The sequence below is a fragment of the Aspergillus ruber genome, assembly GCF_000600275.1.
Source record: "Aspergillus ruber CBS 135680 unplaced genomic scaffold scaffold00005, whole genome shotgun sequence".
In the NCBI taxonomy this organism is placed as follows: Eukaryota; Fungi; Ascomycota; class Eurotiomycetes; order Eurotiales; family Aspergillaceae; genus Aspergillus; species Aspergillus ruber.
In genome coordinates, this window is record NW_024467301.1 from 117690 (window position 1) to 141744 (window position 24055).

Below are 24055 nucleotides of genomic sequence, written 5' to 3' on the forward strand. Positions count from 1 at the left end.
TTTTCATTTGTTCTATAATTGCCTCGTCAATTTGTAAACATACAGGGTATCAGAATTTCATCACATTCATGAATCATCATGCTCCGTCGGCCCCGGAACAAAGACCCTTCCCCAATACTCCACCCCATCAGCCTGGGGGTTCCTCATATCGCGACACGTCGGGCTTTCCCAGTCTTCCCAGATACCCATCGGCCAGATAGGTATCACACAGACTTCGTTGTCCGCGCAGCCACGACATTCCTTCCAGGTTGTCCAGGCGAGGTAGTCGACAAGATCCTGGATCTTGGCAACGGCTGTGTCGTAGTTTGGTTCGTCGAATGCCTCCAGCAGCGTGAAGCAAACGCTGTCAGCAATGGAACGCACGGCACGAGCTGCTACGCTTTCGATCGGGGCGTTAAAGGGAATGAATTGGGTTGCGCAACGCTCTGCCTCGGCGGTGATATTCCGGCCGCCAAAGTCGAAGAACGGATCTACCACCTTCTTGAGATCGTCGTGTAATTGCTTCATGTTTGCTGTAATATTCGCAGAGACCAGACTCTTCAACGTATGAGCATATCTTTCAACCACCATGTCCGTAACGGACTGCCAGTCAAATGAGGGCTCATTGGTATCATGGCCCAGAATCAACGCTTTAAGATCCTGCCGGATAGGTTCCAGCTGCGAGGTATCGAGATGGTCCAAACGGGGCCGGAGATTCTTGCTTTGACCACCGAAGATATCCAACTCATAAGTGAAAGCAGTTACAAAATGGTCGTAGTTAACCTTCACCCGATTCCCCCCAATACCATGATACCGTGCCGTAATGGCCTTGATCCACGGCCCAGAATCGGGAACAATTTCATGCATGGTCTTGTTATGATCTTTACCAGGCCGTGGAAGATGACGAGGGATACCACCTTTATTCGCCTGGACTTCGACCTCATGCAGCAGATGTAAATCGCGCTCGAATTCGCAGAGGATAATCTCAAAACCGGCTTCCATGCGAATCACTCCGTCCAGTCGATCGTTCCATACTTCGTGGGATAAGCGACAGAATTCTCTCGCGCGCGCAAACTCATTCATAATCTGATCGTCGTGAACAGTATCATTCACCAGAATCCGGTTCTGTGAGTCGAGAGTCCCGTTGCTCGTCTTTCCGGCAGACATGCCATCAATGTACAGCAATCGTAGATCCCTAACAGGTACGTAGGTCTGCAGCCAGCCAGAACTCCTTGGCTCCTCATCCTCTGGTGGCTCGAGCAACAATGGCTTCTGCCTTCCGGGACCTCCAGGACCACCATGACCAGGTGGCGGTCCTTTATGTGGACCCCGCCCAGGAACACCAGGCTGAGAGCCCATCGGAGGCATCCTTGCAAACAGAATCGCATGCTCCGGTTCAAACGCCAGCCACTCCGTCCCGATCACATGGTCAGGACTCGGCCCGCCGTGATACAGCTGCGTTCCAGCCGGGACGGAGGCTAGAAAGAAGGACATGCCATTGTGGTACAGCGACGAGCCCCACTGACGCATGGACGAGTGAATAGCGTTGAAGATGTGGTTTGCATTCTGTATGGATTCTTCATGGGCGATAGTTGGGATTGAGAAACTAGCCAGCAGGGCTAGGGAGAGGAATCGAAGCCGCATCTTAGATTCGTGAACTCGGTGCTGTTGCAGGAGTAAGTAAAGATTCCAGTTAAACGGGGGATATATATACGTACGCTCGCACAGAATCAGGTGACGCGTCATCGCCAGTAGCCACAGTTGAAAACAATCCCGGTCAATTTTCTGCATAGTTAGCGGCTTCTCGTTCGGTCAGCGGTCGTTGTTTTGGATATTATGCCCGATCCCGACCCCGACTGCCGATATCGCCGATCCACATGATATGACAGCTGCAACAACCACTACTTCAACAACACATAAAATATGCCACCGCGTTCACTTCTCCTCACAATCGACGCCTTCGGTACCATTTTTCACCCTCGTCTCCCCGTTCCGGAGCAATACGCTTCGACCGCGCACGCTTTTGGGTTATCCCCGTCGCTGGTTACGTCCGAGTCGCTGCAACCCGCGTTCAAAGAAGTCTTCAAGGCGCATGCTAAGCGGTATCCGAATTACGGAAGGGAACTAGCGCTAAGGGAACAATATGGAGGGCCGAGAGAATGGTGGGAAGGGGTTATACGGGGGAGTTTTGGAAAGGTGTTGAACGGTGATAATGGCACTGGTGGTGATTTGCCGGAGGGGTTGGTGCAGAGGTTACTCGATCGGTTTGCTAGTAAAGAGGGATATGCTTTATATGAAGATGCAGGGGAGTTTATGGTGAGGATGAGAGAGGTCAAAAAGGGTCTTCTGCATAAGCAGAGATTCGGGCCATTTGAGAGGATACTTGTCGGGGTTATTTCGAACTCGGATGACCGCGTGCCAGGTGTCTTGAAGTCTTTGGGGCTGACTGTTGGTGATACTCGTGCGGACCAAGGCGTGTCGAGTATGCGACTGGCAGGATTTGAGGAGAGGAATCCGTCTCCCGCAAAGAAAGTGGACGTTGTCAATGATCTTGACCTTATCATTACGAGCTACGAAGCTGGAGAAGAGAAACCCAGTGCAGCTATTTTTGACGCTGCGAAACAGCAAGCCATGAGGCATGCTGCTGCTGGTTCTGAGGATGCTTCGGAATGGACTTGTGTCCATGTCGGGGATGATTATTCCAAGGATTACCAGGCTGCCGTTAACGCTGGCTGGGATGGGTATTATCTTCCGCGAAACGGCGAAGTGCAAGGTCACCAGGGTGCGACAGCGATTCGTTCCTTGACTGAATTGTTTACTTTGTTGGAAGGCTCCAAATGAAGATCCCATGAAAGCCACCCGGCAGCATGGCAGCATGGCGACATGGTTATATAGTTTATCCGTAATGATTGAGGGCAGCACAAAAACCCAATCAAGCGATGTGATAGTGGAAGCTGCCTTTGATAAGAGGTCTGTCGGAACCAAGACAGACAACGTCCTCTTGTGTACGATGACCGGAAGTCAATAATCTACTGTCACGCGAATACTACAAATATGAACGCATCAAGTAATGAAGCTTCGCCATAGACATTCCATAGATTAAAATATACCAACTATCCAAAATCACAAAACGACGCCCGCTGATCCCACAAGATATATGTCAAACAAATACAATCACTCCCACTGCCCCTTCCCTAAAGCCCCCAAACCACGCCGATTTGAAGCATGTTTGTTAAGCAACGCCGCAACATTCGACCCACTAGACCTCTCTTTAGCCCGAATCGCACTCTCCCGCTCCTTCTCCCTAGCAGCCGTATAATAATTAACAGCGCCCTTCTTCGCCGCCGACGCCCCAGCAGAAGCCTTCATGGTCTTTCGCGAATCAGAAGATCCAGAGGACAAACTGCTTGGTGATGAAGAACTTGCTGAGTTCTTGCGAAGCGGAGGACGGAAGCCGATATTCACAGCTGCGTCGTTGCCAGCGCCGGCATGGAAGGCGAAGCGGGTGCTTGCGGAGGACTGGGCGGAGTTGGAGGAAGCTTGCCGGAGGAGGGCCAGGCGGTCGACGACGGGACCTCGTGTGCGGCGGGGGTGGTTGTGGTTGTGGGTGCGAGGGACAAAGTCTTCCTTTGGTTCTTCTGCCGCTGGTGTTCCGGCTTCTGTCATTTGTTCGTCTTGGCCGCCCTCTTCGTCGATGGCGGCGTCTTCGTGGAAGGAGTCGTATTCGTGGGTTTCTGTGAGGAAAGAGACTGTTTCGCGGATCTCTGCGAGGGTAGCGGGTTTCTTGGACATGTGGCTGGCGGGCTTGCGACGGAGATGGGGTGGAGGACGGTTGGCGATGTCTTCTGCAGAGGGCTCAAGAGGTCGCTTTCTCTTGCTGTCGTTGTTTTCGGTTTCTGGTGCGGCAGGGTCTTTCTGTGCTTCTGGTGCCACATCTTGCGACGATTGTTCCTGAGAACCACCCTCGTTCTCGTACTCCAGGAACTCCAGATCAACATCCTCTTCCTCGTCCCGGTCCTCGATAGCTTTGAAGAAGGCTGCCTTCTTGGGGTTCTCGGCAATTTCGTTGACCTTCTCATCGGCAAGAAGAGCTCTTCGCATCCGAGCGAATTCTCGTTGTTTCTCGCGACGACGGGCGAGGAGCTCGTCTTCGGGGTCATCGAGATCGAGGTCATCATCAGCTCCTCTGCGCCGTCGAAGAGCCCCAGTGGTAATATCCTTCATGAGCTTTTCCACTTGCTTTGCGTCGTCGTCTCTGTGTCGAGCACTGCAGAGTACTATTAGCATTGCAAATTTTCATCTCAAGGTCCAGGCAACGAAGTCCAAGCGATACTTACGCATTAAGCCTAGCCAACAACTTCTCGTCCACAACCTCTCCACTGTTGTCGTTGATCATCGACTGATCGTATGCGTCCTCTTCATCGTCGCTGTCATCACTACCACCACCGAGACCGGCATATTCATCTTCGGATTCCTCGGCTGCATCCTCGACAACATCCTTGGCTTTGCTCTTTTGCTTGTCGAATGGAACAATGTTCTTCTTCCTAGTAGCTTTCCTCATGACGTCGAATGCACTGGAGTCGATTTCAAAGTCGCCGTCACCTTGACCTTCCGTCCCTTGGTTATCAGCACGACCGCGACGAAGGTGCTTGTTTTTCCTGCTAGCAACAGGAGAAACGGGGGCTTCGCTCCGCTCGACAATCACAGTTTCGATCGTCGACGGGGGAGGCCTGAACCGTTTCGAAGGATCATAAGGCGAATACACGAAGCCGGCATCTTGCGTCGGTTCAGGCACCGAAAATTCGGACATTGCTCTCGGAGCTGGTGACTCAGATACACCGCTCCCAGACGGATCATACCCTGCGAAGACGTCGGTGGTTTCTTCTCGTTGTCCCTGGCTGTCTTTGACTAGGATCTGAGAATCGGATGGCTCGACACCGACAACAGGGTCTGGAAGTGATGGGATAACACTGGGGGTATTGGGCTGAGTATCCTGTCCACTTCCAGCCAATGTGCCCGCAAAAGCCTGGGTTAGACCCATGGTCAATCCAGCAGAGTCCTCTAAGCCGGGGAACTCGGGCCTCGCTGCAGGGCCCTTGTTTGGGGTGATTGGGTTCGACGGAGTTGTTGGTGCTTGGGGCTCATGCTGCTGTTCATCTTCATCATCGTCATCTTCGATCACTCGAGTGGGCCGCTTTCTTCTCGTGGACGGTACATCGACTTCGTCGGCAGACATGGCATCGCTTTGCTCGTCTGCTGATTCCTTATCATCACCAGCTTCAGCGTCAATCATGTTCCCGTCATTCTGGGCACCTGTTTCTTCTCCGTCCTCGTCCTCTTCCTCGTCATCATCGCCAACAACCTCATCCTCAGAACCAGAAGGTTCATAATCTGCCCCATCACTTTCATCGTCATCACCCCTTTGGTCTTGATTCCTTTCCTTACGCTCTTGCTTCTTGATGTCGTCAGCTTCCTGCCGGGCCTTCTCCACGAGGTTCTCAATTTCATCCTCCATGGCTTGTCGTTCCTCAGCGGTTTCAATAAAAACACCCTGAGACCTAAGCTCGTCAATTCTCTGCTTTCTTTCGTCGGCAGCCTGTTTTCTTGCCTGGGCTAGCAAATCGGCTGACAACTGCGCGAAGTTGGTTGATGTCGCTTGACGGTCAGGAGAAGTGAGATGAGCCAAAGCCTTCAACTTTAACATGGAAGCGGATTCTTCTGATCTCTTGGTCTTGATATTTTCGAAGGCTGCAATTCGACGGCACTTGGCAGGAGATGTGACAACCTCAAGCTCGTCGTCGGAGTCCTCCTGCTGGTGTTCGGCTACCGACTGTCGAGAGAGCTGGACGCGAATGGGTGGCTTCTTGGGCGTTTTATGACCATGTTTGGGTGCTGATACCTTTTGGTGTGGCTCTTGCGTTTGGACTCGAGCTCTTGCAACGATTGGTTCTTTTTGCTGTAGATGCGTTCTGGCAAGGACTTCCTCGAGAGGAGGCCTGGTAAACTCCATAGCTTCGGTTTCCGGCTCTTTCCCCTTGTCACTTGCAGCATCAGGACCAGCTGGTTTATCAGCAGGGCCTGGAACAGGAGACGTACGCGGTGTCTCCCGATCCTTCTGTGCTTCCCCGTCAGACGAGTTCTGCGAAGCTGTCGTCGACGAATTTCCCGCCGATGGCCCTGCATTGTCCGTCTTCGGCTGTCCAAAGTTAAATCTAGCAAAAAAACTCTCCTTTGTAATTTTCTTCTTCGTCTGCGCCTGATGCGCCAATTGCATATTCCTACTCATCCGCTGAGTCTCGCGATTCATCTCTTCTATAGCCTTCTTGCTGGCCTTGCGTGACGGACGAGCTTGCTGCGACAACTTCTTTGCGGAATGACGGTCATTTTCATCACCACTGCCCTCACCGGAGAGAACGTCGGAGCTGAATTGTTCGTTTTGTTTTGCGCGAGCAGCTTTCTTCTCGGCTTCGATTCGTTCGCGGTCCTCTCGCTCCTTGCGTTTCTGAGCGATGAGTGTCTGCAGTCGGCCGTTATTCTTCGGTTGTGGTTCCTCGTTCTCTGATCCATCAGATCCATTTTCTTCACGCAGTGCATGTCGTTGTGGTGCTGGCGAGGACATAAATAACGGAGAAAACGAGCGAGCCGGAGACGGCGATCGATCCAATTCTTCATCTTCGGAGTTATTCTGTTTATTCGGTTGTCGCCTTCTTGGTCCAGCCATAGGAAGGTCATCGTCATCGTCCTCCTGAGTCCCCTTATCCTGTTCCCCTAGAGTCCGCTTCACTCGATCGTAAGCCGTCTCAGACTCATTATTGTCCACGTCTTCTCCCTGAGCCTGTAACCTCGCAGCCATCCGCCCCCTGGGCATGACAATATCATCATCTCCCTCATCCTCGTCCGAATCCGCATACTCTGCCTCTTGTTCCTGAGCCGGTTCGTTCGTCGATGTGTTATTCGTGAAGCTTGGTCTCGCGATCGGTCGCCGTACTTTAGGCGTATTTTCTTTCTCTGATTCCGAATCACTATCGAATTGAGCCATCATAGCTTTGATCTTTTGTCCTGGTGTAAGCATCGCCGGCGAGTCGCCTGGCGGTGACGCGGTGCGCGTCGAGCGGGGTGTAGATGGGGTAGACATGGTGGATTATATGATAATTTAAAGACAAAACAAAAGATATCAGTTCAAATAGGTACTAGCAAAAGAATACCTTTTATAATGTGTCTTTAATTGCCTGCTGTGAATAGGTTGAAAAGTATGGTTGTCAATGAGGGCGGAGATTCCAAGTACGACGCGCCGCGTCCAGCGCGTCACCGCGGAGCCCTAGCATATTACCTTTGGTTATGGATACACGTGACTCTGACACGAAAATGCAGTCACATTGAGCCTTATGGGTGGGTTGTGAGGTTCTCGTTCATTATGCGATTCGTTTTCTATGCAAATGTGGACTACCCTTGACGTAGTGCTCCGTATACAAAATTACCATGCAAAAAAAAGGTCATTTACACCCGTGAAACTCCATCAAGATTATACAAATCGAGTAGATTCGCTGCCATTTCGGCCGGCATATAGAGAAGAACCCTATGGGTATCAAATGCCTTACCAGCACTCCGGTAGCAATAGTTCATAGCAGGTTCCCCGCGTCGGTGAATATTTCGACATCGTGTTTTCTCTTCTCATGCTGGAGGAAACTATATCTCGATGTCCAAATCGAGATCCAAAGCTGCAATATTCTCGTCATCCATGTTCCGGTGACGAATACCAGCAATTCCACCCTTGATGGGCTTCTTCTGGGTAGGTGTTTCACTCCGTTTCGGTGTAGCTTTGCCAGGAGTGTCTGGCCCGGTTGTTGGTGTAGCATCGCGGCTGTCAACGGGCAACTCTGTCTTGGGCGCCGGTACACCGCTAACACCGTTGGAATCGTGGTGTGTCTTGGCCAAAGTCCTCGCGCGCATGAATGGGTCCTGCGCAGCCTCTCCACGGGCAATGGCAGCAGCAGCCTTCTTCGTGGCTTTTCTCTCATCCAATTGAGCACGCCTGACATTCTGGTAATTAAGCCGTTGGTTCCGTAGATTGAGCTCGGCGAGACGCTCATGCTCAGACTGTTTCTTGGGTTGCGGTTTGTTGAGCGATGAGCCAAATGCCAATTTCGGCCCTGACAATTCGGACAATTGGGCTTGTAGTTTGTCGACTTCAGCATCATCACCAGAAGCCCTTGCGAGGGCAAGTTGCTTTTCAGTCTCCATGCGCTTGAAGACAGATGTTTTCGAGTCCAACGATCCTTGTTTCCGGAGCTTCTCGTTCAACTCTTCATTTGTAAATTTGTGATTTAGCAAGCGGTTAATGTCTCCCACTTTATCTGCTAGCATAGACTTTGTGGCCATTTTGCAGTCCTCGACTGCCATCGTTTGGCGGTAACGGTTAAATTCATGATCGGTAATAGGAGAGTCGGAACAGGCAACAAATGGGAACTCGCGTTCTGACTTGCCATGAGCGAGAATTGCATATTGGTTCGTGACAAAAGGCCGCCCATTAGAACCTTCCATAGCATAAGGCTTTCCTTCGGAAAATCCTAATTCAAGATTAGTATATCTTCACATGTGCTAAATCGACTTGATCCCACTTACTCTTTATCAAGCTGAGACGATACTCATTAGTGCCAGTATCCCTGTTCGGTCCAACATTGACTCGAACGTAGCAACCAGAAATAGCATCATTGAATCCAGGGTAGAAACAGACCTGCGCAAAGTTGCTTCGTCCTACACGAGCACGTTGGATATCGCGTAGCTCTGCAGGAGGATCATCTTTGGGTAACGAAGGCGAACGATCCCGGTCGTCCCATTCGGCCTCGCTCTCGCCCTCAGCATCGTCTTCACTGACACTCTCATCCTTGACCCGACCGACTTCCTTGCCAGGGTCACGGCGCCGCAGTTCGTCTCGTTTGCCCTTTTGCTCTCGCTGTCGCTTGTATGCCTCAATAGCACCAGAAGCTTCTCCAACCTTGCGGCCACCGAGCGTAGTCTTTTGCCTAGAGCTCTTGCGCTGGACATCATCTATTCCCGCTGAGCTTGCCTTCCGCTTGTTCTTCTTCGCCTGCCGAGCCTCCTCGCGTTCCCGTGATGCTAGAAGACGACGCAGCGCAATATCCTGGTTGTGACGATCGACTTGTTGGGCACGTTCGGAAAGGATCTCTTCTCGTTGAATTTCCGGCATGGCCATAATCTCTTGCTTATCCTTCGCAGAATAGTATAACTTGTCGTACGGGAACATTGGACCTTCACCATCGACATCCGGCGACGACTCGGCTTCAGAATCTGATTCTGACATGCTGGCGGATTCTGCATCAGATCTGCGAAACGCAATTAGTCAGTTTTCTATCCCTAAAGTGCAACTATAGCGCTGCTAAACAGAACGGCCCATCAAAGAGCCCAGGAATAACAACATACATCTCTCCATCCTCATCTTCCCTCCGTGACTTTCTACCTTTTCGCGAAGATTTAGCGGTCCCTTTGCGACTTGTCGGTTCCGGAGAGTGAGATTGTGATGGTACAGGTGACGCTGCGCTCTGCTTCGCTTGGGGCGAAGTCTCCTCATCCGAGTCGTCACCCGCCAACGCGAGCAACTCGGCATCAAAATCATCGGCCATGGTGAATGATTCGGATCGAAGTCCTCTGTAATCTCAACAGGTTGTTGTATTCGTGGCAGGGAGCACCAGGTTAGCGAGTAACCGCAAGATGCTCAGCAAAGAGATCTCCCGGTATCGAGGAATTGTCAACCCCTGAACAGCTGACTAGCTAGGGAAAGAAAAGGAGAATCTGTCCTCCTCTGTCGGAACTCGGACAAAAAGACACTAGACGGCGCGTATACTCGAATCAAGGCGCGTCGATAAGTCTTCCGGATAAAATAGGGCGCGAAACCCAGCTGTTGCGATGAGAATAGTCGTGATAGAGAGAGAGGCTGGGTGGCGGGCGAGGGAGTTGGAAGTTGGAAGTGAGTGAATTCGACGCTGATTCGGCGTACCATGACGTTCCAGCCGAGTTAGGCGCCGAGTCTAGTTGCCGCGCGTTTGTGGCGGGGCCGGCATTGGCGGGCACTGAGGATGCTCCGAAATCAGTCGATTCTTGGACTTGTTTTTGGGCATTTTTGGACAATTTGCAATTCACAGATCATGATGTATACAAATCAGGCACTTCGGAACTGTGCGCTGGCTCGCACCACATTTCCATCATTCCTCGATTTCCTAGCTCCCTCAACAATGCGCCTGAATCATGTGCGACACAATTCAACCACGACCAGCAGTCCGCAAAAGAAACCAATTTATCAATTAAGTCAACGACAGCGTGAATTTCTCGATAGCGCCCTTCGTGTCAACCAAGCAGGCGAACTGGCCGCGACTCTAATTTACGATGCACAAAAACCACCCGTTGTGCGCTCACATCCTCACCTCCGGCCGTTAATGAAGCACATGTACGACCAAGAAGCGGGGCATTTCTCGACATTCAATAAATACATTGCGAAACACCAAGTTCGCCCGACGGCTATGTATCCTGTTTGGGAGGTTGCGGCGTCGGTTTTGGGCTGGTCTACCGCAGTTATGGGTCGTGAAGCTGCGATGGCATGCACGGAGGCTGTGGAGACAGAGATTGGGTCACATTACAATGAGCAAGTGCGAGAGATTTTGTCATGGGCGGCTGAAGCTGAGCGACGAGGGGAGGAACTTGATGATGAGCTGAAGGAGATGGTGGCTACATTCCGGAGGATTCGTGACGAAGAGCTGGAACACCTGGACCATGCGGTCGAGAACGACTCGAAAGAGGCAAAGCCTTATGATCCATTGATTAATGTCATCCGAGCGGGATGTCGGGCTGCTATCAATGTCAGTGAGAGGGTATAATTCGGGATCATCAAGCCAGCCGTAAATTGACTGACAAAATCTGGATATGTTTTTGAGCGATGCGTGTACAACTATTTTTTTTTTTCTTGTACTGTAGAATATGAATGAATATATAATAATAAATACGTAGCAATATGTGAAAGCTGACACTAAGCAGCCCCAACCCGCGTCATCCATTCAGACTAAAAATGTCAGCTGTTGTGACCTATGTTGCAGCGAGGAGTACAGCAACTCACCTGGTTAGGAGTAAAAAAAGCGTAGTTCGTCATGGCCATCCGAACATAGCCCCAGATTGCCAAAAATGGAAGCTGCCACAATGACTGGACACCGGTAAAAGTGCCATAGACTACTAGCAAGTTCCAACAAAGCATTGAATCCGAGATAATGCAACAGAACAGGTGCTGGGTATAACAGTTGTCGGTGATACTAAACCACCTGCCCAAGCCACGAGGATGAGCAAGATGGTCAAGAAATCCGGATTGAGAAGATAGTCTTCTGTCATCACCGGGAAAACAATCGACCTGAAATTGAGAATGCGATACTACGAGGGACTACTACCGACTACAGTCGCCATATCACGAAAGATCCGTCGAATGCTGTTCCTTGCCCACGGCAAAAGCTGCCCTAGATGAATCCTGAAAGTTCGCGGTACCTGCTGGGCAATAATAGCATATTTATCCTGGGATACAAAATTCGTCCTCCATCCACTCCGATATAACCAATAAGTGATGGCCACATTATCTCCCGATACAAGTGGGTATTTATTTATCCAAATATCCCGAGAGGAATATTCAAGGAACTCAGCGCCTTGAACGATCTCTGTGCGACAAGCAAATGTCTTCCCACTGCAGACAATGACCTGCCCATTAGCAAAGTATGCCATTGTCGCATTAACCATACTCCCGCGGTCGTGACGAGTACAGTAGTTACAACTATGATTTCACGCGGATAGATTGCCAGCCATGACTTTAATGCATCGATCAAGGCTCTTTTGGGCTGAACAGTGGGACAGACAATCGTTGCATCTGCGGGAGAGAAACCTCCGGCTTGTTGAGTTGACTATGTCCGGTGACGATAGAAACCATAGTATATGTAAGCGACCCAAAGTAACTAGGTGCAGTCAGCACACAGATTCTTGATTGAGATGATTTGGATTGCTTATGGCATTCACTAGTTTGTTTGATACGCAAACTCGAGGATTATGCCAAATGCCATGGCCATCCATCCAACAGATCTTGACAGTATTCTGAAGTACTAAAGGCAACAAAGTGAGGCCTGCCGTCCATGCCACCCTCTATATGTTTACGATTCTATCTGGATACTAGGTCCCACTAACCCGGTAGAGTCCACAATGGCCCACACCCGGTGGCTGGGAGAGTTCTTCATGTCGATCCAGGTATATAACTGGTTCGATGATGCAGCTTCCTGGCAAGATACAGTTTCTACTACTCAATACTCCACTATCACTTAATTAATGGCACGCGCGGTGTAGTCACGGCTCTACAACGAAGCGACCTGATATTTTAAGTCAAACACCATCGGACAAACAGGTGGATCTAATCCAGACTTCAACTGGCCGGGTAATATTTCCACGAATACCACTCACGGCTTATTTTCTCATGTCTGTGTCGTCCGCAGAATGCAGAGTTAATACATTTGCCTGGGACTTTGGTCGAACGTCAGGCTTTTGTAGAGCCTCGATGAGATATGTATAGTGGTCTTGGCAACTCATATTAGGGCTCTGTGAATTCCTCTGGGAAATCTCCACACTATATATTTGTCGGACACTTATCCGGGAGGCACTCCCTGTCTATAGTCTCAAAGTACAGGTCACATGATAAGGATTTGTCCAATTCGGTGTACTCACCCTTGATGAATGGCACATGACAGGATTCTCAAATGATACTTTATATCAGCACAGAATATTCGCTGTCTTCTCGTACAATATCACAGAATCCTGGTCTCGTAATTATGCCTCAGGGACAGATCTCGAGTGTGCTTCTTACCTTTCCTATAGGAGCCCCCAAGACTTCATGTTTAGCCGCTTCCAGTATATAAAGCAGCCTCCAGATGACTGGAATAACTTTCCCAAAGCAGTCAGCATTATCTAACTTTCTTGCACATGTACAATAATCCCCGCCAATCAAAGAGATAGCCGTATATATCAACCAGTTAGTCTCTTCCTTGCCTGCCGGGCTTCCATATTTCATTTTTCAATAATAACTAGAGAGTCCGGGCCTTCCAAAGCTTTCAATAAAGAGGCTTGCAGAAGCTTAGGTGCGACGACTGGCAATTATCCTTTGTTAATCTGCACTTGTATTAGTGCATGCTGCACCACGGTGTAAGTTACCTGTCCAAAAACACGTGCCCCAGACATTCGTCTCAATCAGTGAGGCGTAACGGTATTCAGCACCTATATTCTCCAGAATAGGTAATATAATCTTCGTCTCCATCGTGCTGATTAGGTTGTGTCGAAGAAGTATGAAGAACCAATGATGGGAATAGGAAAAAATTAATCTGGACCACCAGTTGAATGGTCTTCATTCAACTTCGCATCTCCACATTTAAAGACTGCATAATTAGCTACATTCTAGCGTTTTGGAATATGCTGAGGAATTGGCCGAAACCCTGTTCGTGGCTTGATTTTATAAAATCGATGTGGCATATGGCAACATGAACGTAAAAATGATATCCTCTGAATCCCGCTTGCTTGTAGTTGAAATGGTTCACTATGCTCTAGAAATACAGAGTGCATATATATATTGCATGGTATTCTCTTGGTTAAATCTTTATTCAAGCAACATAAACAATCCAACACAGCCCTAGACCCGATACACAAGCTTAACACCGCTAACCCTGTTTTGCTTCAGATCCTCCATGCCCTCCAGAATTTTCTCCAAGCCACCCTCCCGCACCTCAGACGGGTGCACCTTAACCTTGCCCTGAGCCAACAACTCCCTCGACAGCTCCCAGAACTTGACCTGGAAGTCCAATTGTGACTGGTCCGCCGCAAATTCCGAACCACCCTTGTGGTAGGTCTCGCCAATACCAGTGTACGCGAGGGTGCGCTTGTTATGAACGTCCGCGCGAGGGAACTCCTTAACAAGCAACAAACTACTGTAAGTACCGCCCGCGCTGCTGATAGCCTCCGCGGAGATAGCAACGGAGGACTCGGAAGCAATACAGTCGAAGACGTGGGTGAGGCGGTCGTTAGTAGCGGCGCGGATTTTAGCGCCAACAGTGGGAGAGTGGTAGTCGAAGACCTCATCAGCGCCGAGGGAGCGCAGGAGGTCGAAGTTATGTGGGGAAGCAGTCGCTAGGACTTTGAAGCCGGAGAGTTTAGCGAATTGAATGGCGAGGGTACCGGTTGCGGTGCTGCCGCCATAGATCAAGATAGCGGGGGAATCGTCTGTTGTGGTGGAAGTCGTGGAGGGCCATGGCAGCTCAAGGGACTGGTATAAGCCCTGACCGACTGTGGTAATGCCGACACCGAGAGTGGAAGCCTCTTCGAAGGAAATATTCTCGGGAATTTTCATTTGAATGGCAGCTTTGGCCACTATATGTTCGGCAAATGCGCCATCTTCAATGTTATCGCCGTTACCTAGATTTGTTAGTCGGCTACCCCAATATCCAAAGAGAAACTTACTGCCGTGAACAAAACCAGCAACCTTATCACCAACATTCAGGTTTGTCACTGCAGAACCAACCTCCTCAACAACACCACTGTAGTCACATCCGACAATGGCGCCCTCGGTGGCCAAAAAGTCGATATGTTTCCAGTCCGTGGGGTTAAGGGCGACAGCAACAGTCTTAACTTTAACATAGTCGTCACGGATCTTGGGTATAGGAGCGTCGGTGACCAACTTGGCCACTTTAGGGCTCTGAATTTGGATGGCACGTTGAGACATGGTGGTGATGTGGTGTATATGGCGTGATGTGTGAACACACGAATTGCGGATGAAATGGATGAGTATTCCGGGTGCGATATTGTACGTCTTTTTATATCCCGATCGACGGACTTAAATGCATTTCCTATATCCGTGCTTAACAATCAATTCAGAGCAAACATAAGAAAAAGCAAAAACAACCCTATACGAGGTGAGCTGCAGGGGTCATCTAGCGCTTATTTTAATCCTGCCATACTGGTCTCCGATTGCGATATACCACCCGGAAATAAACACCGCAATCAGCAAAATGCACTGCTTATTTCGAATTTTTGAGGATAAATGGCAATTTTACTGTTGTTGGTTTCTAAGCATTGTCTTGGAATGTCATGAATACGGCAGAATCTAGAGGAATGTCGATTGGTAAGCTGTGTTAATTCCTCTCCGTCTTTTCTATTCTTACTCGCTGGTTACTGTACGGAGTTAATGTATCTGTCAGGCTGAGGCTCGAAACGTACGACTGAGGCACCGAATGGTTTTAATGCATAGCCTGTCTGATGGCATGGTGATATGTGCTCGTGCTCATGTCATCGCTACTTTGCTACATCGACAGTGAGCCATGGGAGCGATGTGATTAGATCGATCTACAGAACAAGTCTAACCGACAAGGTCCAAGCCAAAGTCCAGTCGTCCAAAGGGAAAAAGGATTCGAATAAAGCTGAGCATCTCCCGACGAAGAGACGTGACTTGTCGATCCGGTCAAGGCTTACGGAGTACAACGCATATGCTTACTTATGCAAAACGAAGATCGTGTCGGGAACATTCTATTCTATGCAATGTAATGCTTTTCCAATAATACCAAAATCACGAAAAAGCACTCTCCGCCTTCTATGCCAAACAATCCAGTCTATGCAGAATACACATCAAGACCGCCCCTTCATCCACCGCGCCACAGATAAAAGCACAAATCCAAGAATAACAGAAGTACCCCCAAACAGCTGCGCCCACAAATAATCACCATCCTTCTTACTGATCAACACCCCTGCAATCGGCGGTCCCGTAAGACAAGCAAAGCTTCCCACCGTAAAGACCATTCCGACCCGGGAAGCAACCTTACTGAGATCTGTGGTAAGCTGTGACAATGCCGAGGGGAAAAGTGTCTGTACTGCATTTGCGCAGATACCATAGATTACGACGAAGCCGTAGAAGCCACCCGTAGAGTCTACACCAATCCAGCCGTATAGAAGGACGGAGACAGCGCATACGAAGGGGAGGAGGGTGTTGAAAGTGCCGAAGTAGTTGTCTGCTAAGAGAGAGGGGACAATTCGGCCTGGCACGCCAACGGCATTGAGGATCATGAGGAGGGTGAGGGAGCCATTCTCGGAGATGCCGATGATTTCTTTGCCGAAGGTGGTCGTCTACTCACGTTAGTGAAGAAAAGCAACAGGGACGAAGAGGCAAGCATACGTAGAAATAAGCAATATAGACACCCCAGAGAGTGAAGAAGATACCAATTGCAAAGAACAGGTACGTTGGCTCCTTGAACGCCTTTGGATCAACCAATGGCCCCTTGGTACGCTTGAACTGGCGTGGTCGGGCCAGGAGGACGATGAGCAACGAGTCAAAGACAATGATAAACCCCATTACCCGGATCGCCCAGGGATATCCGATCTTCGGCGACAGCTGTTGCGCGATCTGTATTCGTCAGTCTACATCACCCCGCCATGATGACAGGTGCATAAACTCACAATGGGAAACACAACACCACCAACCGGTGCCCCACAAGCCGCCAGACTGAGTGCAAAAGCTCGTCGCTTTGTGAAATAAGTTGAAACAAGGGCGATGCATGGCGTGAAAAGTAATCCATTTCCAATTCCCTGTACAATGCCCTGTGAAAGCACAAGCTGCCAGTACTGCGAAACAGCGGAGGTGGTAAACACTCCCAGAATCTGAAATCCGCATCCTGCTACAAGTAAGTGGCGTAAATACCCCCGATCCATGATCGGGCCCGAAAGGGTGCCCAAGAAAAAGAGTAAAAAGAGGGACAGTGATCCGACCCATGAAATATCGGAATTGGAGCGGCCGAGGGTATCGATCCAATGTGATTGAAAGATACCGAAGGAGGAGAAGTAGCCAAATCCATTTACCACGATGAGATGGCTGACTAGGATTTGGGAGCGGGCGAGGAGAGAACTTTCTGGGACTGCGGTTTGGGTGTTCTCGGCGGGGGTCTCTTCGGGCTCGGAGCTCACGAAGGGTTCCTTTGCTGCTAAGCTGCTATTAGAAGTAGAAGTAGAAGCCATCTTTGAATATGCAAATGAAGTTGCGAGAACTGTGATTGAAAGATGTATGGCTCAAAGATTGAAGAGAAACAAAAAGGTGGGAAAAAGAATTCTAAAACATGAGATCTACTTTAACGGGCTCTTGTCCTCATTTTTCCAGTCAGCCTTGTAAGCTTAACCTCACTAGTCAGCATGACCGTCGCACGCCACTATACTGCAGGATTTGATGACACCTGCATGGTGCTTCTGCCCGGCAAGATGACCGGCACGATGACCTATGACCGATCCCGAAGCATCGATTAGGGCTACCACAGGCTGTATACTGTATCTTGTATGGTAGGATGGAAATACGAATCCAAGAATAGACCAGAATCAGGATGGAACGCGAAGAGGCTGAATGAAGAACAGTGTCAGAGAAATGACAGACGTGACAGACGTGAAAAATGAGAAAAACGTGACGGGAGTATAGATATTTAAACCGGGTTGAAATGGACCATATCGTTGAAGAATCAAGCACAATCATTCTATTCTCTTCTACAAGGGTCCCAGAATTAGAAATCGCTCAGAATCTGTGAAACTTCGGCACAATGGCATCTCTTTCCCTTCCAGTTGAGCGAAAGCTGTTCAATCCTCTATGGTGGAGAGAGATGCTTTTCCCGTGGCAGAGCCAATTTCTTAAGACCTCCTCCGTGTCCGATGTCGATGCTGGCATTCCAGCATCCAAAGTCATCGAATGTCACCAAGTCAAAGCACCAGCGAAGGCTTCCTCGACTGAGGACTACGTCAAGGTCCCTAAGGATGGGGTCACCATTACCGTTACTGGTATGTATTATTCTGGTCACCCTTATTGATGTGGTTGCTAACGCCCTTCCAGAGCTTGAATCCGAAGATGACCTCGAAGTTGAAGAAGACAGAGCAGTCACAATCATCAGTGAGCCAGAAACCGACTCGGACAAACTTGCCAGCGATATCCTTGACGTTATTGGAGGATATGGTCTTCACACCCAACCTAAAGATGTGGAGGGACCGGTCACCAGTTGGACTGGCAAGTCGTTCTTCATGGATCGAGTAAAAACGCAGGTGGCAAAGGGGCATGCTATTGAGATGATTCTTCCTGCTTTTCCCTGGAAGAGTGTTAGTCAGACCGAGGTATCCAAGAACAAAACAGGGCTGATCTAAGTTGCGCAGATCAACAAAGTAGACAAGGTTACCGGTGTCCTTCCTGACTTGGGTGAAGAGCTAGCACTGTCTCGTCTCCATCAGCTATGCGAGGATATCAAAGTGGTTTACCCACCTGGAGGCGAGGTTCATATTGCCACAGATGGATTGCTGTTTGATGGTATATTCCCTGTACCTCTTGAGAAGCAGCTTGACTAACCCAGATAGACGTGGTCGGAATCACCGACGAAAGTACCTGGGCCTACGGCGACGGCCTAGTCCAAATGACCAAGTCTAAGGGTTACAACAAATCAATCAAACTTTTCCGAGTCATGGACATCCTCGGCTACACAGCCAACACCGGCCTCAACAAAGAATCTTACCTCTCTCTCGCCCAGAAATGCCGCAACGAGATCCTCGAGAAATACGGCCGTACCGAAGAAGAAGTCCGCGAAATGATGCGTGATGACCCAGACACCTTGCTCACATACTGCGGCTTTATCCGCTTCCTTGAGACTGACCTCCGACATAGCCCGGTAGCAGCAAATGCCACCAGTGGCCAGAAATACCGAAAAATTGTCAAGAAAGTCGCCATCAATATGATGATCCGGGCAGAGTCGTTTACAAAATTCTTGCAGGCGACGAAGCCGGAGCATGTTCGATTGTCTATTCACCCGTCTAGCGGTAGCGTCAAGCTGTCTATTCCTCTAATTGTTCAAGGCTCGGGTGCCTTCCCCAAGTCACCATGGCACAGTTCCATCGCTGTTGCTCTTGACGGGACTTATACCACTGTCCACTCCAAGGCCGTGCGTGACACGCACCGGTTGATGTACAAGGACGGACGGCCGTACTTTTACCGGGAGAAGTCTGCCCTATGGGATTGGGAAGATGAGGATGTTATTTTCGAGGCGCAGTACCCAAATACCATGCTTGTTTACCCTAAGTCAGGTGTTGAGAAGTCACTTACCGAGTCTCAGCTGGAGAAGGTGCAACAATTGAGGGAAGTTCACAAGGGTCCTGTGAAGGTGATCGGATTTGAAAATGCAGCAGCAGCAGCAGCATGAAGGACTCGTCTTTGGTTTTATTTATATTTGGGTTCCCGATTGCGTTCTTGCTTGTTTGTATTTAGTGTTTTATTGGATATAAATGTCAATAGAGGATTATGATTTTTTTCATTTGAAGAGCTGTTTTATACTTGGGAGATCTTCCTCTGTCACCCTCAATGCGTAGGGATTTCTAGAACGGTTCAAAGTTGGAAAGCGATTACACAGTTTTAATAACTTTAATAGACTTTTCAGTTATGGAAAGGATAAAAGGCTCTACGTGAAAGGTGGAAAGGTCATATGTTATTCTTTGGGTCGATGCGAGCGAAATAGGGCTTTTTCGTAACGGTTGTATATATCCCATATTCGCAGTGATACATTTCATAGCCACCATGAACCCCTAAAATGGTTTAATTAAAATTACCCAAGACATCTGTATCCACTATTATGGTGACTCCTCGAATAATGAATATGTCCTTTAGCGTATGTCCGAGTAATGATTTGGATCCTGTAATGTAAAAAAATCACTATTGACGCTCATATCATAATCTCTGCCCAACTCAAACCCAAACACAAACTCCAAACGCTATTCACAAACTTATGCAACTACCCAGTGTCAATCTCCCCCCGTACGAACTTCCCATGCCAACCTAAATACCCGAATCAATTTGTTCCACCACGTTATGCTTCGACCATTGATCCCAATCCTTGCATGTCTGCTCCATATAAACCGGGATCTCCAAATTCTCAATCTCTCTCGACTGCTCCAGAATCATAATGTTGTACCCCATACTGGCGTGCCAAGCAATATGGCAGTGGTATGACCATACACCTGGATTGTCGGCCTCGAACTGAATCACCAAGTGTCCGTAGCGGCGTTGCATATGTGTATCACGACGGGTTGGATTATATGGGTTAACAATTGTGCCATCCCAGGGACCAGCGCCTTCGGAAAGCACTTGAAAAGAGTGACCGTGAAGATGCATAGGGTGTGCTGATTGATAGACAGTATTAAGTACGATGCGAACCGTTTTGCTAGTTCCGAAGTCATAGACGTTCCAGTCAGGGTCTGGAATGGAGAAATTGCCTTCGTTGGCGAGGAGAAGGAGCGGATTGTTATAGTCCGTTCGCTGTGTTCGGTTGTTCATAGTCCACAAATGGTGGCCTGTCTCGTTTGTGTACAGGTCGACTTGGATTGTAGTCGTGATGTCGGGTTCTTTGAGGGCTTGGGGGTAGAACGGGACTGTCTTGTTCAGATCGTCCTGCGGACCGTTAGTAACAACGATATGAATGGCCAGGGTTCTTGACGTACATTCTTACACAGAAAGTCTTTCCGGTCTGCCTCTTTCACGGCATCGGTACTGTCAGTCGTTGGCTCCTGAATATCATCATTTCCCTCGTATGACAGAACCGCCCAGGCCATGGAGGTGTACGTATTGGAGCAATTGGTAGAGATGTTGGACCGGATCCAGTACGTTTGGTCGGGATCAGCATCTCCCATCACCAAAATATCCGTCCTTTGTGCAGCACCCAAAGTAACAACGTCTGCTTCATATGGCACAATTGGCACAAAGTCCTGTGCAATCACTTGCATCTTATGCCCATCAATGCTAAAATGGAGCAGTGCTGCGGAACCGATATTCATCAATCGCAGACGATGGACCTTGCCCGGTTGGAAGCGGAACTGCGCCAGTCCTGCATTATCAACACAGGTCGCGTTTGTCTTGGAAATGGAACAATTGTAATTATTCTTGCCGTTGATCAAGTTATTGTCGGACCAGGGTGCGTAGACGTTGAGATCGGTACTATTGCTAGCGGCATCTTCCACGACTTCAAAGTAATCGCGGTGGTGGTAGTCGCCGAGCATGACTGGGCCGACATCGACATCATACGGAATGTGTTTTGGCCCGTAGACGACGAGTGGACCGAATGCTCCGGCTGTCCATTGAGCGGAATAGTGCGAATGCCACCAGGAGGTACCGTATTCGCTTGCGCGGAATCGATAGGTAAAGGATGAGCCTGGAGCAATAGGGCATTGGGATACACCAGGAACGCCGCTGGTAGTCATCAGTAAGGTGGGTAACATAAAGGTATTGTTACAAAAAGGAACTGCTTACTCGGCCCATTGAGTTCCCTTTTGGGAGATACCGTGCCAATGCATTGATGTACCTTCTTCGGGACCCGTGATGTTATTATACACGGCTACTTCCACCCAATCCCCCCAATTTGCTTCAATTGCGGGCCCAGGGAATTGCCCATTGACAAATATTCCGTTTTTCTCTGCCAAATGTCAGTTTGATCTCAATGACCGGATCGTCTTTATGACCTACCATAGCCGTCCGGTGAGAGGACATCTCGAGCAACCTCAAAGTCATAATATCTTGTTACCCCCGTGTAAGGGACCTCGGGATATGGGTCATTATCCCGACGTTGGTTGTTGAGATTCTCCCAAGGGTCTTCCGTAGGCCCATCACGAGATGGAAGGAAATCGGGGAATTGCGGGTTGTCTAGTGTGCCCCATGTTGAGAGTCTGGTGAAAATTAGTACTCTAACCAACTTATTATGAATGAGAAATGAGTATTCTTCTTACCCATTCGTTTGTGTCTGGGTCAAGCCCTGGGAGAGTCTGTCTACACGTTAGTCCGCGACGGCACAAGACATTGCCGCTAGTACTTACTTAGCTGCACATGCAGCTGTCGCGAAAAGCAGGCTTGAAAATAATTGCTTCATGTTAAATAGAGTAACTTTATGCAAGCTTGCAAATTTCTCGTTTTACGGCAGATACCTTGGCCGATAGTCCCCTTTTAGATATTTATACTACGTACAATTTACCCTCATCCCCTCTGACATCCTCATAACTCGCATAACACTCAATCCAGTTAGCATTATGAGACAAAGCTATTTTCATTTCATAGATTAAACGGTCGTATAATAGCCACAGCCCTAGGGCTGAGCCAGTTCCCACCATATCAGCTTACGGGCTGAGCCCTAACGTCAAGGAATGCTGACACCACAGCCAGACACTTATAGGGCGGAATGCAGGGCTTTTACCCTTATTATTTATTACTTAAGCCCCCCCATAGTGAGAAAATCCTAAATATATTGCAGGATTTGAGACGTTGGGTCAGTGTTTCGGGTATTTTGAGAGCATCAGGCCATTTTGACGCTACGGCAGCGAGTGTCATCGCGAACGGTGACTCCGATCAAATCCTTAACTTAGTTACCAATTAATTTTAGCATGAAATGCCAGTCGAATACAATCAGAGCTGAGACTAGGCCACGTGGGGCTTTCTGTCAACGTTGGAAGAGCCGCAAATCACGAAATATAGAGTCACTATGAGAGAATGTTTCCGCGGAGACATCGCCAAAGGCTATACGAAGGGATTTTAGGCATCTAATTAGACTAGGGGATGTGAGCTAGCTGAATACGGCACTCGGTTGGTGAGCCTGCAGACTTAGTCAAGCGGCTCTTGCCGTCCATAATGAAAAAGTACTAGGTTCAGTGAGGATTCAATAGTATCTCTGTGTCTCTCCATACACGCCACCTTGTAGTCCTTGACTAGATATTACTAGTAATGGTATCGACAAACCCTATCCTGTAATTATTTAGAAAGCTTCAACGAAAGTGTCATCTTCCATGAGTTGAGATTAGAGACTGCAGCACGCTAAAAAACAATTTTTATAGTGACCGCCTCGACCTATTTTTATGCCACCTTCATGGCCTTACAAAACCCCTTCTTCAGATTCTCCAACTGAATAAACATATCGTTATCCTGGGGTATCAACTCCAGTTCGATACCAATATCGTAGAGTAGAGATAATTCGTCCAGTGTCTTCTTAATGCGCTTCGCTAACCGGTCCGCATTTGTATCTTTTGAACACAGCGGAAGAGGCGATGACTGTTCAAAATTTAAGTAGAAGCTAGGTAATTCAATGACGACTCTTCATACCTGGCAATTACGTTCAGACATCCCGACGGCAATAAATGGATCATCAATAGGCAATGCCCCGTGGAAGCTCCGCCCGGTCTGCTCTAAAAAGCTCGTGTCTTGAGGAAATGCATTTGCACTAAGACAAGACGATGCCGACGATGGACGAGAAAGATTACCAGAGGGAGGAAAAAGCAATTCTTCTGACGGATGGCATTGCCATGACTTATTCGGCATCCCGTTCAGAAACGGATCTGTCTCTGAATCCCACGATAGCGCCGGGGTGTGCTCTCCCGTTGCTATCGGATTCGGCCCCTGTACAGAATCGGGATACCAAGGCAGATTGGGGGAAAGCTCCATAGCCAAAGGTATGGGGCTTCGGTGCCCCGCTGTGGATGCTGCTTGCTGGTCTCTCATTTTGCGGCCTGATCGGTACTTTTGTCAGACATGTAACGAGATAACTGGGAACTGGAAACTGAGAACTGAGGAGAACGTACGATATCTCCGCTGAGCGGCCTTGTTCTGAATTCGTCTTCGTAGGGCCATGTCCTCGACGTGAGACCAGTTCTCGTCGGAGGTGAATACGAATTCCACATTGGGCTGTAGAGTGTATTGGTCGGGGTAGAGGTTGGGCGATGTTTGAGGTCCTGCCATAGTGAATTGTTCAGGTAATGATTCTAAAGCTTTCAACCGGAACAGAATTTATCAAATCTATATTATATATGAACTGTCAGCCGTTGAGAGAAAAATCCCGAGTTCTCACATTACTCGATCTGCAAAATATGACCACCGATCCCCTTCGTATTGCACCGCCCTAGTTTCAGGCCTCATGCAGGAGAAAAAGCAAGCATATGCGTAATTAGCTGAGCCTCCGCACACGAACTCGATGCT

General features: G+C 49.0%; 9 protein-coding genes across 9 annotated transcripts; 2 read left to right on the forward strand and 7 right to left on the reverse strand.

Annotated features, from left to right (window-relative positions):
• Positions 1 to 66: 66 nt before the first annotated feature.
• On the reverse strand, positions 67 to 3342 carry EURHEDRAFT_528986 (uncharacterized protein; the record flags this gene model as incomplete). Its single annotated transcript, XM_040787087.1, has 3 exons — positions 2844 to 3342; positions 1831 to 1880; positions 67 to 1545 (listed from the first exon to the last, which is right to left on the reverse strand). The coding sequence occupies exons 1-3, from the start codon at positions 2854 to 2856 to the stop codon at positions 67 to 69; spliced, it is 1542 nt and encodes a 513-aa protein (XP_040641133.1). The 5' UTR covers positions 2857 to 3342.
• On the reverse strand, positions 3154 to 7114 carry EURHEDRAFT_513338 (uncharacterized protein; the record flags this gene model as incomplete). The annotated part of the gene is made up of 3 exons (XM_040786155.1): positions 3154 to 3498; positions 3550 to 4246; positions 4317 to 7114. 3 exons carry the CDS (start codon positions 7112 to 7114, stop codon positions 3154 to 3156), a joined length of 3840 nt encoding a protein of 1279 aa, XP_040641134.1.
• A 174-nt stretch (positions 7115 to 7288) lies between these two features.
• Positions 7289 to 9952, reverse strand: EURHEDRAFT_521227 (RNA polymerase-associated protein). Its single transcript, XM_040786838.1, has 3 exons — positions 9421 to 9952; positions 8602 to 9323; positions 7289 to 8546 (listed from the first exon to the last, which is right to left on the reverse strand). Exons 1-3 carry the CDS (start codon positions 9618 to 9620, stop codon positions 7666 to 7668), a joined length of 1803 nt encoding a protein of 600 aa, XP_040641135.1. The 5' UTR covers positions 9621 to 9952; the 3' UTR covers positions 7289 to 7665.
• Positions 9953 to 10097: 145 nt separating this feature from the next.
• Positions 10098 to 11025, forward strand: EURHEDRAFT_409671 (demethoxyubiquinone hydroxylase family protein). The gene has a single exon (XM_040781151.1). The coding sequence runs from the start codon at positions 10230 to 10232 to the stop codon at positions 10866 to 10868; it is 639 nt and encodes a 212-aa protein (XP_040641136.1). The 5' UTR covers positions 10098 to 10229; the 3' UTR covers positions 10869 to 11025.
• A 2340-nt stretch (positions 11026 to 13365) lies between these two features.
• Positions 13366 to 15049, reverse strand: EURHEDRAFT_293943 (zinc-binding alcohol dehydrogenase family protein). Its single transcript, XM_040778246.1, has one exon. The coding sequence runs from the start codon at positions 14774 to 14776 to the stop codon at positions 13691 to 13693; it is 1086 nt and encodes a 361-aa protein (XP_040641137.1). The 5' UTR covers positions 14777 to 15049; the 3' UTR covers positions 13366 to 13690.
• A 478-nt stretch (positions 15050 to 15527) lies between these two features.
• EURHEDRAFT_409673 (MFS monocarboxylate transporter-like protein) lies at positions 15528 to 17456 on the reverse strand. The gene is made up of 3 exons (XM_040781152.1): positions 16501 to 17456; positions 16220 to 16447; positions 15528 to 16170 (listed from the first exon to the last, which is right to left on the reverse strand). Exons 1-3 carry the CDS (start codon positions 17053 to 17055, stop codon positions 15676 to 15678), a joined length of 1278 nt encoding a protein of 425 aa, XP_040641138.1. The 5' UTR covers positions 17056 to 17456; the 3' UTR covers positions 15528 to 15675.
• EURHEDRAFT_409674 (isocyanide synthase family protein) lies at positions 17407 to 19432 on the forward strand. The gene is made up of 4 exons (XM_040781153.1): positions 17407 to 17856; positions 17909 to 18168; positions 18223 to 18373; positions 18421 to 19432. The coding sequence occupies exons 1-4, from the start codon at positions 17622 to 17624 to the stop codon at positions 19254 to 19256; spliced, it is 1482 nt and encodes a 493-aa protein (XP_040641139.1). The 5' UTR covers positions 17407 to 17621; the 3' UTR covers positions 19257 to 19432.
• A 92-nt stretch (positions 19433 to 19524) lies between these two features.
• Positions 19525 to 22279, reverse strand: EURHEDRAFT_528993 (uncharacterized protein). The gene is made up of 6 exons (XM_040787088.1): positions 21913 to 22279; positions 21826 to 21861; positions 21566 to 21765; positions 21353 to 21515; positions 20548 to 21292; positions 19525 to 20497 (listed from the first exon to the last, which is right to left on the reverse strand). The coding sequence occupies exons 1-6, from the start codon at positions 21963 to 21965 to the stop codon at positions 19886 to 19888; spliced, it is 1809 nt and encodes a 602-aa protein (XP_040641140.1). The 5' UTR covers positions 21966 to 22279; the 3' UTR covers positions 19525 to 19885.
• Positions 22280 to 22775: 496 nt separating this feature from the next.
• Positions 22776 to 23980, reverse strand: EURHEDRAFT_294601 (uncharacterized protein). The gene is made up of 5 exons (XM_040778247.1): positions 23928 to 23980; positions 23662 to 23875; positions 23344 to 23589; positions 23186 to 23283; positions 22776 to 23106 (listed from the first exon to the last, which is right to left on the reverse strand). The coding sequence occupies exons 2-5, from the start codon at positions 23816 to 23818 to the stop codon at positions 23086 to 23088; spliced, it is 522 nt and encodes a 173-aa protein (XP_040641141.1). The 5' UTR covers positions 23819 to 23875; positions 23928 to 23980; the 3' UTR covers positions 22776 to 23085.
• Positions 23981 to 24055: the final 75 nt, after the last annotated feature.

Excerpts from the sequence above, each read along its gene's own strand:
- EURHEDRAFT_409673 (XM_040781152.1), bottom strand. The coding sequence starts at position 17,055 with ATGGCTTCTACTTCTACTTCTAATAGCAGCTTAGCAGCAAAGGAACCC. Across the intron at positions 16,448-16,500 it reads GTGGTGTTGTGTTTCCCATT|ATCGCGCAACAGCTGTCGCC; the intron begins GTGAGTTTATGC and ends TGACGAATACAG. Across the intron at positions 16,171-16,219 it reads TCTATATTGCTTATTTCTAC|ACGACCACCTTCGGCAAAGA; the intron begins GTATGCTTGCCT and ends TAACGTGAGTAG.
- EURHEDRAFT_294601 (XM_040778247.1), bottom strand. The coding sequence starts at position 23,818 with ATGGCAGGACCTCAAACATCGCCCAACCTCTACCCCGACCAATACACT. Across the intron at positions 23,284-23,343 it reads ATTGCTTTTTCCTCCCTCTG|ACACGAGCTTTTTAGAGCAG; the intron begins GTAATCTTTCTC and ends CATTTCCTCAAG. Across the intron at positions 23,107-23,185 it reads TGTCTGAACGTAATTGCCAG|ATACAAATGCGGACCGGTTA; the intron begins GTATGAAGAGTC and ends TGTGTTCAAAAG.
- EURHEDRAFT_293943 (XM_040778246.1), bottom strand. The coding sequence starts at position 14,776 with ATGTCTCAACGTGCCATCCAAATTCAGAGCCCTAAAGTGGCCAAGTTG.
- EURHEDRAFT_409674 (XM_040781153.1), top strand. The coding sequence starts at position 17,622 with ATGGCATCTCTTTCCCTTCCAGTTGAGCGAAAGCTGTTCAATCCTCTA. Across the intron at positions 17,857-17,908 it reads GGTCACCATTACCGTTACTG|AGCTTGAATCCGAAGATGAC; the intron begins GTATGTATTATT and ends ACGCCCTTCCAG. Across the intron at positions 18,374-18,420 it reads AGATGGATTGCTGTTTGATG|ACGTGGTCGGAATCACCGAC; the intron begins GTATATTCCCTG and ends TAACCCAGATAG.
- EURHEDRAFT_409671 (XM_040781151.1), top strand. The coding sequence starts at position 10,230 with ATGCGCCTGAATCATGTGCGACACAATTCAACCACGACCAGCAGTCCG.
- EURHEDRAFT_528993 (XM_040787088.1), bottom strand. The coding sequence starts at position 21,965 with ATGAAGCAATTATTTTCAAGCCTGCTTTTCGCGACAGCTGCATGTGCA. Across the intron at positions 21,766-21,825 it reads ACCCAGACACAAACGAATGG|ACTCTCAACATGGGGCACAC; the intron begins GTAAGAAGAATA and ends AATTTTCACCAG. Across the intron at positions 20,498-20,547 it reads AAGACTTTCTGTGTAAGAAT|GACGATCTGAACAAGACAGT; the intron begins GTACGTCAAGAA and ends AACGGTCCGCAG.
- EURHEDRAFT_521227 (XM_040786838.1), bottom strand. The coding sequence starts at position 9,620 with ATGGCCGATGATTTTGATGCCGAGTTGCTCGCGTTGGCGGGTGACGAC. Across the intron at positions 9,324-9,420 it reads GAAGATGAGGATGGAGAGAT|ATCTGATGCAGAATCCGCCA; the intron begins GTATGTTGTTAT and ends TGCGTTTCGCAG. Across the intron at positions 8,547-8,601 it reads TCGTCTCAGCTTGATAAAGA|GATTTTCCGAAGGAAAGCCT; the intron begins GTAAGTGGGATC and ends ATCTTGAATTAG.